This window comes from Pieris rapae, chromosome 1, assembly GCF_905147795.1.
Source record: "Pieris rapae chromosome 1, ilPieRapa1.1, whole genome shotgun sequence".
NCBI classification, from domain to species: Eukaryota; Metazoa; Arthropoda; class Insecta; order Lepidoptera; family Pieridae; genus Pieris; species Pieris rapae.
In genome coordinates this window covers 5227318-5239465 of record NC_059509.1, presented here as the reverse complement: position 1 = coordinate 5239465, position 12148 = coordinate 5227318, and the positions used below count along the sequence as shown (strand labels likewise).

The window sequence follows — 12148 nt, the reverse complement described above, 5'->3', positions numbered from 1 at the left end:
AACACACTGGCTAACTATACAAAAGAAAATAAGCCTCTTATGGTTTATATATGGATTATATAAACTTTTTAATTGCTACATACACATTTGAATAGAACATGTTACCTAATGAAAAATGCCGTATACGGACCGAAGCATAGACAATAAAAGAACTAGAACTAACTAAAGTACGTAGAATTTCCTCACGCATATGACTAGAATACCATACATACAGATTCAGTAAATTTCATTTTTGATAGTAGTGAGTTTAATCTTAGCGAAATAAATGTAACAATGCGACTGTTTGTGAATGGAAGTGACAGAGACGGAATAATTACCATTCTCTTGCTGAAGTTTCAAAGTTTCGTAAGCTCGCTATTACGCTTTTATCTGCGACCCGTATATTTCCACTTTAATTTTGTGTACTTTCGCTTTGTATGGATTTAATTTTTAACGGTAAAGAGGAGATAATGTCAGTGTTTTATCTTATCTCTCATAATATGAATGAATACGTTTCGATGTTAATCGTTTCAAGCAAGACGCAAAATTTCATATTTTGGTTTTTGTTTCTTACACGCTCTACTTACCTGATATTTGTTATGAAAAACATACATTATTAATATAATATATAATATATATAGAATACATCATTTAATATCATGTGAAAGAAAAAAAATATATATATCACCAAATTGTTTTTTTAAAGATTGCAAATATAGATAATCGGAATTTGCAGACTTTTATTTGCGAAAGACTTTAGATCACTGCAATTAATTATATAAAAAGTCAATGATTGCGAAGTTCACGCTAGCCACAAGTTGATGATTATTGGGTGATAGATGGTCTGAATGGCTCACTTAATGAGACTTCTACTTTATTTAGCATCCCCCTCACTCGGATTAATGCGGCGCCACCCCTTAATTATGCGGACTGGAATTTATAATACCAAAATTATTCATTAAAATTGGTTTCTTCTAAATTTAGTTTTTGGTTTCACAACTTTTCGATTTAAATGTAATCGATGAAAATTTATTAAGAGTATCAGAGCTATAGTTTATTTATATAGAACCGGGGGCAAACGGGCACGAGTCTGTTAAGTATGGACGACGGAAACCGCCTCCCATGAACACACGCCAGAAACAGCTCTAAGGATATTATTTATATCCTCATACTTAGTATTTACTGAGAAAAAAGTACACGGCATGGCGTGGCAAGTACTTTTTTACATACAACTAATTTTTTACATGAAGGTAAGGTATAAAATCAATAAGTGAAATACTACAATACATAGCTATTATCGAAGCGCATTTCTTCATTTTTATTTAAATGACATTGTTATTAAAAGAATTGCCCTACATTTGCTTTACCAATACAAGAAAGGTATTTAAAATACCAATGCATCAGGCACTAAAACAGTAAGCATTATTTTAAAGTTTATGGAACTACATGATCACAAATAAGCTCACAATGTAGTAGACATAAACCTTTTTATCTTACTTGGAATGAATATCCGACAGAGAGATCCCCATTTAAACTATCCCAGTATAATTCAAGCATAAGCGTCTTTTCGTATAGAAAGAATTCGCATCGTGAGCACTCACTGCACACCTGAAGCCCGTTTTTATTCCTTTGTAGACTCGAGGATTGCTGATTACACATGTACTCAGCATGAAATTAAACGAAGTCTGATCTCACAGATTATCTACTTGTATGCTTGTGAAAACACTTTTTAGTCTATCATTTATTTATCTTTGAATTTAAAACTACCTAAGCTAAATCGAAAACTACGTTATGTTTTCTTAGTATGTGGTATTTTAGTGATTTCATGACTTTGTCCATATGTAGTTGGGTATGCAAGGACTCGTTGATAAAAATTCGTTGACAACAATCGTTGATACCGTAATATTAAGTAATATGGAGGTCTCGGATTGGCTACCTGATGATACGATAATTGTTAAAAGATAGAAAGAAAGATTATTGGTAAGGCGCGTTATGAGCTTAATTGGAATGCAAAAACAATGAAATATATTATGTAAAGATTTTCACATCTTCATTATTATAAAACTTTTAATATAACTACAGGTAGTTACTAATAGTTTAATAGTAGTAAAAAAAAAGTCTAAACCTTATATCAGTACTTGAAAAGTAAGTTCCGCGAGATGAGATAGGAACTCGTGTTACAATAACGAGAGACCGGTAATGATGCCCCCCGGCTATGCGACGCTTGCTAACAAAGTGATGTGTATAATTAAAATTATTGCTCTAAATTAACCCATCAGCATAAAATAAAGAAAATAACTAAAACAAAATATATATTGCTAAATAACAGAATCAGATAAACCAAATTAACACTCTCATAATTGATTAGTTCTTAAAGAAATTTGTGCTCAAAGAATTATAAAAAAATTGCTATCTGCTAATTTGTTTAACTCCGTAAACACCAGCCATTATCAGCAACGTATTCAGAGCCAGTGATTCCCTTGGCTTTATTGCTTGCTAAAAATAATACAATATCTGCCACCTCGACGGATTCGGATACACGTTTCAGTGGAGCGTCATCAGATACATCTTCAAATTTCAAAAAGCCAACACCAGCGTTCTCCAGCAGGTCTGTTTTTACAGGTCCTGGACTCACGATGTTAACCCTCACCCCTTTACTTGCCAATTCAAGAGCTGCGCATCGAGAGAAATGAGTCAATGCTGCCTTTGATATGTGATAGGAAATCATTGATGAATATGATGGAAGTATTTTGCCAGCCACGCTGGAGATATTTACAATATTTCCTTGAGTTTTTATTAAATACGGAGCAGCCAAAGTTGTAATATTGATATGAGCCCTAACATTAACCTTCATAATCTCATCGTACGATTGTAGTATGTTTCCTTCTAAAATACTTCCGAATCTTGTCAAGCCTGCGTTGTTAACAAGGATATCTAATTTTCCCAATTTTGTTATCACTTGCTCTAACAAATTTTTGGCCTCGTTGTCATCGCTTATATCTGATTTTAAAATGAGAGGTTTTTGTCCAACCTTTTCGATTTCATGTGCAATCTTATTTAATTTTTCTTCATTTCTTGCTACTATTGCTACGATAGCACCTTCTTTTGCAAATTCAATTGCTGTAGCTGCTCCTATACCAGAACTAGCTCCTGTTACTAACACCACTTTATTACTAAAAATCATTATTTTCTTATTGTTAGTAAGACAGTCAAAAAGATACTATTGCAGTCGTGACATAATTGCTTGTTTATATGTATTATTTTCTAATATGTTATCAAAATATTATTATCTAATTAATTTTTACGATGATAAATAATTTGGCAAAGATTATTGTGAATGTAGCATATACTTTGATTATTTAAGTAATATTGACGAAGAAACACAATTTTTCTATGATTATAATATTAAGTATAATAAATATATATTGTACAATAATAAAAATGTTGTAGGTACTTCGTATTTCAATTTACATTATTATCGAAAATTCGGAATTATTAAAAAGAAATATACATATAATTTCAGTATAAATTTATTTTTATGTTAAATTGTATAATATGTTGTGTGTGTTTGCTTACTCGATACCAAATCTAAAGTAAAGTATTAAATTAATTCTTAACACTCCATCCATTATCAATAATATATTCCGAACCGGTTATACCATTTGCTTTGGCGCTTGCTAGAAAAAGAATGACATTCGCAACTTCAACCGAATCTGATACTCTCTTAAGTGGAGTTTCAGGAAGAACATCTTCCATTTTAGTGGAACCAAGACCTGCATTTTCCAAAATATCCGTTGCTACAGGTCCAGGGCTAACCGTATTGACTCTAACACCTTTTTCGGCTAATTCAAAAGCTGCACATCGTGAAAAATGACTTAATGCAGCTTTCGTGATGCAGTATGGAGTCATACCTATTGTCCCTGTTTGTGTTCCCACTACACTAGATACGTTTACAATATTTCCTTTTGATTTAATTAAGTGTGGAGCAGCTAAATTAGTAATATTGATATGAGCTCGAATATTTACTTTCATCACAGAGTCAAATGCTTCTAATATTCTTCCATCTAAAATACTACCAAATGTAATAAGACCTGCATTGTTAACTAATACATCCAATTTACTAAGCTTCCTTATTACCTCTTCTATTATACGTTTTGTATCTTGATCTTCACTTACATCTGCCTTGATTACTAAATACTTTGCTCCAATCTGATCTATTTGTTCCGCGATTTTCAAGAGCTTCTTTTCATTTCTTCCAACTAATGCGACAGTAGCGCCTTCTTTTGCAAATTCAATAGCAGTTGCCGCTCCAATGCCTGAACTGGCTCCTGTGACTAACACAGTTTTATTTACGAAACTCATTTTTACTATGTATATCAAGAAATTATAAACAATACTAATTACAACACCAAGTATCTTGAATATAATAAACTGTAAATTAATATACGTATAATAAAAAGGTATTTAATATCGCACGTTTTGCTTTTAAATGCGCGTTCGTTTAGTTACTAAAGTGATAAAATGAAAATAAAACGTGAATTGTTATCCTCGAATATAATTACTTATGTAGGACATTTACATATTATCTATATTATTCATCTTCATACGTGATGACTTTAAATAATTTTAATTTGACTTCGGCAAATTCATTGTCACCTGTTAACGAGTAATTTATAATTATTGATTATAAATTACTATAAATGACTATTTCTGCGTTTATTTAAACGCAAAAGTTGAAAAAACTTTATAGGTAAATATCTCAGATAATATATCATCATTATCAATCACATAACTCGGTCAGATTGAAGCGATTATGATGATAGCAAAAGACCAATTTCCTTTATAAGAGATAAATTTATAAAATAATTGCATTGACGTACATATTTGAACTAAAAATTAAATAACCATTTACCACTTAGATAACTTCAATACTCCCCGAAAATAGATTATAGATGTTTGTGAAAGTAATAAGAAGCAGACACTTCTATTGTTTTATGTTCAAAACCAAGCATCCTGATTCTTTGTTTAAAATTGTATCTTTCCCGCTCTTACAAACGAAAGCGAGCCTATTTGGAAATTTAATTTCCTTTCGTATATATTCCGCAAAGTTTAGAAAGTCTTTCTGGAATAAATTATATTTTAACTTCCTGAAGCCACTTGAATAATTGACGTCTACTTCCTTAAAAGTAAAAATTCGAAGCAAATATTACATGTGTGCGAGAGGCACAGGCAAGATAGTACCATGTTTTTTGTTTTGCTAGTGGACATTTAATGTAATGTCCCGTACGTTTGAAATTACAATGGACTACGCATTAGGCGTAAAGGTTGGGTAGTAGTAAACAACATTTAAGAAAAACTTAAGATAACTATCTAATTTAAATCCATTTGCCCATATTAAGCCATTTAGAAAGTCGTTAAATATCAGCCATAAGCTATGTTATTTTAAAGTGTGTCTGTAAGAGTGCCGCCGTCATGTCGTGGCACTTTGCCAGATACAGTCATCTTACCTACATTTGGGAGAGGGCAGCCATAAAGATCCTCAAGAACGATGCGGTCATGAACTTGTGATAATTGCGCAACCAATAAACAAAATGGGTTAATCGATTTGAGTAGCATTATGTTGTTAAAATAATAAAGGTTCCGTCCTCTTTACATTGTAGTTAAAATGGTACATACGTACATAGTATCTTAACAGAACAGAATGTGATTAAACAAGCCTATACATAACGATTAGCTTATTTTACATCGGTTACAAGATAATACATATAATTAAATATTTCCACAGCATTACCTGTCTTTGCTCACTTCATATAAAATTGTATTCCATGGATCTACGACTTAAATTAAATCAAATTATTAATAAAACAGTATTCATTAACAAAAGAATACATTATGAGTACTAAGAATAAGATGATAATAGAAATTGGCTGTTATTTCAGCACATTACTCAAACAAAGAGTATCTTGGCCTACTTTTTTCTAAGAGACGAGGCATCGTGCTCGGTTCCATTACCTTCATTTGTTTTTTCTGTCATACTTTCGTTTAAGTTAAAAAATATATAATTTTAATTGCATTCATTATTACACCGCCTCTGTAACTCGTGGTTTATTTAATGCATCGAACCCGGAAGCCTGGATTCCATTCAGGGCAAAATTTATTTTTTACATTATTGTTACCGTAATGGAAACTCAACTCTCGTGGGGTTGCCTAACCGTGGGTAACATTTCAAATTTTCCTATGCGCAGATTAAACTCGCTCGTGACAAAGGATTGTTGTCAAGAAAACATGCTGGTAAGACTCAAAGTATTTCCGATAAAGAATCACTTTCAACAATGCAACAGCATTAAACAGATGCAGATATATAAAGCTAAATCGTACCTACAGTCTCCTAAAGGGCTGTATCGCTACTGGATGTAACTTTATTTATATAAGTGTAATAATGTGGATAAGAAATGTTACGGCAGTAACTCAAATTGGTGATTAAAACTTAGTATGATCCGACGCGGTTAATGTTCCTTATCGAGGTTTCTTGTTCGTGTTCCAAATGCTCCTAATATAGCGTAATGTTCTAACATCTTCGAAAGTAATGGACTATTAGTGGACCGCTTGATATTTTCTTTAATTAGTTACGATATATCATAGAGAAGAAAGTTTTTGCAGATAAAAAATCTATTGAGATCAAGGAGGTGATGAAATCCTTAAAGCAGCTTGTATCAATTTTTTTAATTGTCGTTCAATCTAATGAAAGTCCCTTTAGCAAGTTCTAATAATGTTTGCCTCAATTTTAGCTTATATTGCTTGTTTGGAAAATGATCTTACTAACACACCCTTTTCTTGTGGTAATTAGCGGTAATGCACTGTTTTAACAAAAAGTAAATTATATAATCAAAGAATAACATTAATGGGGCTACAACCAGTATTTCTCATTATAGGCAAGTAGGCGATCAGTACCTGAAACACAACGTCGGGTTTTCAGTTTTTATTCTTAAACATGATGGTTCCTTCACAGTATTTATTTATCTTACACTTTTCCTTTACTGCATGGCCACGTGTTAATTGCGGTCATACAGCCATTTTTTACTCTATTCGTGTAAATAGAGGAACTGAAAATATGTTCAACATCACTGAGGCTGATGATGATGTCTGTAACATATAAAGTTACATTGCTTATTTCTATCTACAGGTTATCCTAATATATTCAAATGTCATATCGGACAGTTACAATTTACATGTATGTAAATGGTACGCATAGTAGTTTACGTTGAGTGTAACTTTAACAGCTTTGTGTCAATAGCTCACGAAAATGTTTACGCAATATGTTTATCGTAATTTCACATGAATTTGTAATAATAAATAAAATATCAGAAAAAGATTGCATTAAGCATATATATTTTATAAGTGCTTCCCTTTAGCGTTGCAAATAAAGCTCTCCTTTAGTTCTTGAAAACAAAAGTTTCTCATAATACCTACTCTTCCCTACTGTTCCTGGTATATGTGAACAGAGTATCTATGAAAGGTAAGAAATAACATTTCTTTTAACTTACGTAACCATAAAAGCTCTTATGAAAGCTAGAATATGCATATTTTGTATTCATGATGGCGCATGCCAATGTAACGGATGCTCAATTGGCTATTAATCAACCACAAACCAACGTCGATTCAAGATGACTGGCGATTAATTGCCCAGTCGACGGGTAAAGCTCGAAACCGGTTTTTAAATGTATTCTGAATTTAAACATTTTTTTAAATTTACTTTTAGTATCATCGTGGAATCTGGATACTTTTTTTATTTTTTATATTATTGGTATTTGGTATTTGGTATTTTTAATAAAACATTACTATATTTATTTAGGCTTCATAAGGATACATGTTTCTTGGGAATTATGTACTTGGAACTACGGTATCATGTCGATGATTTTAATCAAGTATATTCCAACTCAGGCTGTTCCCTAACTTAGACTGTTGTCTAAGTTTCATCACTTGAGTAAATAATGTTCTATAGATGCAGTTACGATATAGGCTCTTTATTACAAATTTATCAAACTACTACAGCAAATTAACAAATAGGTTTTGATTTAGGTATTGCATAGATTGCATATTGTAGAGGATTAAAATATACTGTGTATAGTATATTTATTTATAAAACACAGTCCATCAGATTTGAATTGGAAGAGTTTGTTTACATTTTAACAGTCAGTGTTCACTAATTGCTGCACTCGCGTTTGATACAAAATAATTAAATATTCGTGCAATTTCAGTCCTGTATCGTTTAATTCAAAAGCAACGTAAACTGTACGAGTGCAACTGATAGTCGTAAGTGAGCTGAAATCCGGGTAATAAATTGTGAGTGCTACGGGTGCGGCGTCTCAGGGGAAATTATTGACATTTCTTCTTTAACAAATTGCAATACTGCGATCTATGAGACCGTATACCGCGGCAGAACAAGGTGATTTGGAATTTTTCTTTCCTTTTTAAATTTGGAACGTTTTTAGGTTTGTGATTGATATTTCAAAATTTTACCACGTTATTGAAGCTCTTGAATCCGTTAACACATTGTTGTAACTGAATATTGTTTTAAAAAGTAAAACAGATTTTCATAGTTATTTACTTTATGTAAGTGGCGTTGAAGTATTACCGTCCCTTAAGTTCATATGAAATATAAATACACAAATCTTAATATAAGCGAGGTTAGTCTAGCGTGACCCGGCATTATAGACGCGGCTAAGCACCGACGATCGATACACAAAGATGACCACAAACTCTGGCCGTCTTCAAACTTTAATGCATTTAAAAGCACAGGAAGCTAAAAAATTCACTTCACGTAGCCCCAACTTTTCGCTTATTTTTTCGTGGAAAATGCTCCAGTTTAACTTGAGTTTAAAGAGATAACTTTTTTATTTTTATAGTACAGGGGGCAAACAGGCAGGAGGCTCACCTGATGTTCAGTGATACCACCGCCCATGGACACTGTCGATGCTAGAGGGCTCGCGAGTGCGTTGCTGGCCTTTTAAGAATAACTTTAATTTGATGATTGAGTTTAAAGATGTCTGTTAAAAAGATGTTTAATCTTAAAATACTTAACAATAAATATGAAAATTATTTATTAAAAATGCTGGTTATTCCACAATTTGCCGCGACAAAGTCACGAAACCACATCAATTTGTCCAGACACCGCTAACACGAGTCTTTTGTACGTTTGCTTTGTCGGAAATGATTAATATATTTTATAAAGTTACTACATTGAACACAATGATAGTAAGAATAAAAAGAAAACACAATAAATCTTTCTCTTTCAAAGCCGGGATTTTGAACTATCGAATTTGTTAGTCTAAGTTTTGAATATATAGTCCTGATACGATGGATTTGAACGAATATTTTTCTTCTGTACGCGATTTGCGATTCCACAAACAAGAAGGTATATCAAAGATGAAGGTATAGCAAAGATGTTGTAAAGGTAATATGACAGTAAAATTTGTGAATATTCCATGTGGCGCAATCAGTTATTAGGTGATATATTGGCGATTACGAGACATATCAATAGAATGAAGTCTGTTGCAATTGGCGCAATACAGAATGCTTCTTGATACAAAAAAAGCTTGAAATCCCTCAAGAGTATTATAAGGTATTTTATTTCAAATTTTTGGGTTAAGAATTGTTTTATGTTCAAAATAAATTGACTATGGTTATGTTATAGTTTTATCTTTAATTGTCGTTCGCCTTTACACCTGTGTCAATATATTATAAATCACCTTTAAAAATAAGATTCCGTTTTACATAACTAAGCCCTAAAATTCTAAATTGGTTTTGGCGTAATGTTAAAGAGAATACAGGTACAGGAGAACAGATATAATTTCAGTTATATATTCTAAATAACTACTTTCTTTTTATCCAACACCTTTCGGTAAGAAAGAAAAAGAATCTCGTGGTAATATATACAAAAACATATTATGCAAAACACCAAATTAAAGTGAATGCAACAAAACGGCTTTGTAGTAAATGGATTTCAGTCTTTGAAACTCTATTTTGTTACTTTAGGCTAAGCTTTGATGAACAATTGTTTAACTGTGTTAATTTAAAATATACTTGAAGAAAGAAGAAATTTATTAAAAAAAGAGTTTTAGTAACCATTTTTAACACAGATTTGGTTTTATTGTTTTTGTTATACAACTAAGAAAACTGTATAGTGAAAAACAATATCATATCGCCTGCCAAAACAAAATGAGCTGACAAAACGAAGTTTTACGTCGAACATCAAAGGGGTTTTAAGAGACATGTAATGATTTAAGGGCTATAAAACGCCCTTGGCTACGTCTTAGAGATGTTATGTTATCTAAGATGAAATATAAAATCGTTTTTTACTACTGAGCCGCCAATACTACAAAGACACGTTCAGATATTCACGTAACGTACGTGCAATGTATAGGTACATATATATTGTTATAGTAATATGAAAAATAAGACACCAAAGACATTAATTATGTTAAGAACTATGGTAGAGGTCAATATTTCCAAGAATTCCAGTAATTAATTAGAATTGGTATGTATTTAATTTTATTATTGATTTTTTGTGTGTTTTATATATGTTTGTACAAGTCTAAACAGTAATAAGTTTCAGAAAACTATGTAAGGAAATTATGGCCTCTAACTATATAACTCAATGATTTAACGATTTCTTAAAGGCTGCTTGCTATTATTATATATAACTATAATATGTCACAAGCTTCTATTAATTATCTTCTATTTCAGTTATAGATAGATAAGCAGATAATTAAAATGTAAATTTGGCTGTAAAATATTGTCACAATCTGCTGTATTTCTCAAAATTAAATTGTCAGTGTAAAAATAAAAGTCTTCTGAACGAAACAAATAGAACATGTTCCACGTCCAATAAAACGGAACAGGATGACAAGTAATTTCTTCTATTTACCGTGTTTCCTGTTCATTTCCAAACTGGGCCCAGAATTGAGGACTTACAAATTGCTGACACTAGGGAATCTCCGGTGGACCGGTTTTAATTTCCGTTAAATAATGCTGAACGAGTACAATTATTTGTCACTACGAATGTTTTCCGCGCCATTGCCATTAGTTTTGAAATAAGTACACAAACATTCGAAACCATCTCATACTTTTTAATCATTGGCAGATTTAAACTAAACTTCTCTTTGATCTGTCTATTTTTATCAAGTGTATATAATAATAGCGTCAGGTCGCCTTCGTCGTGTAGAAAAGTATCAAGAAAGCACGTAGATCAGTTTTTACATGTTACAACTAGTTATAAATTTATATATAAGTGTATCAGATTTTGCCTGCGCTTCTTTTTTCCTAGACTTAAAAAAAAGGCAGGGACGGCAAGACGGCAGGATATGACTTTGTTTTCGACCCATTTAAGAAAAACGAGCAGAGGCATAGAGGAGAAGATTGAAGGATGATTTAATATAATGTGCTTGCAAATTTTACATAAACATAAATAAAATAAAACTACTTTATGCTAAACTATTTATTAAACGGTTATAGTGATTGCTATTAAGATGTTTAATAGCAATCACTATAACCGAATAATCACTTTATAGTTGACAAATATAGGCTTAATATAATTCATTAGTTGTTGATTTGTAATTTTAAAAGTACAGATAGGTCACATGTTGAACGTTAATAAATCATACAAGGACCTCTTGTATTGTTTCATAACGTTTATTGACCATTATAAAAATTGGCTAGTTTTTAATACTATAAGCGTATTTTTTTTTGTTAAAGTATGTGTCATTTTGACGAATCTGCTGGCTGTACCAATCAGTCGAGTGACACGTCATGTAATCGCAAACGAGACATGTCACTTTGTGTCAAACTCGAGACACTCGAAGTATAATTTATCGGAATACATGATACGCAATATACGCAGTTTTCAGCGTGACAGTTCGGAAATTCGATCAGGCGTCGCTCAAATTTTATGTCATATATTTGATACAAAACTAAGATGTTTCACTACACCTAGCTTATAAATATTATATGAAGAATATTAGATTGCCTTCGAAAACCAAAGTTCCCAGCGAATTTAATACATTTCATAATTTTAACGCAAGATAAAAACTTACTTTAAAGAAAATTAGTTTTTAAATAAAATCTCTTATGAACTTTAAAGTCTAATGAAATTATTAGTAAGCACATCTTA

The 12148-nt window shown here is 31.8% G+C and overlaps 3 protein-coding genes across 11 annotated transcripts in view; all 3 read right to left on the bottom strand.

The window, feature by feature from the left end:
- Positions 1-12148, bottom strand: part of LOC110994826 (alpha-catulin) — a 52261-nt gene that overhangs the window by 26798 nt on the left and 13315 nt on the right. The gene's annotated exons all lie outside the window — the stretch shown is intronic.
- LOC110994827 (3-oxoacyl-[acyl-carrier-protein] reductase FabG-like) lies at positions 2275-3269 on the bottom strand. The gene has a single exon (XM_022261702.2). The coding sequence runs from the start codon at positions 3161-3163 to the stop codon at positions 2405-2407; it is 759 nt and encodes a 252-aa protein (XP_022117394.2). The 5' UTR covers positions 3164-3269; the 3' UTR covers positions 2275-2404.
- Positions 3487-4380, bottom strand: LOC110994828 (3-oxoacyl-[acyl-carrier-protein] reductase FabG-like). The gene has a single exon (XM_022261703.2). The coding sequence runs from the start codon at positions 4339-4341 to the stop codon at positions 3586-3588; it is 756 nt and encodes a 251-aa protein (XP_022117395.1). The 5' UTR covers positions 4342-4380; the 3' UTR covers positions 3487-3585.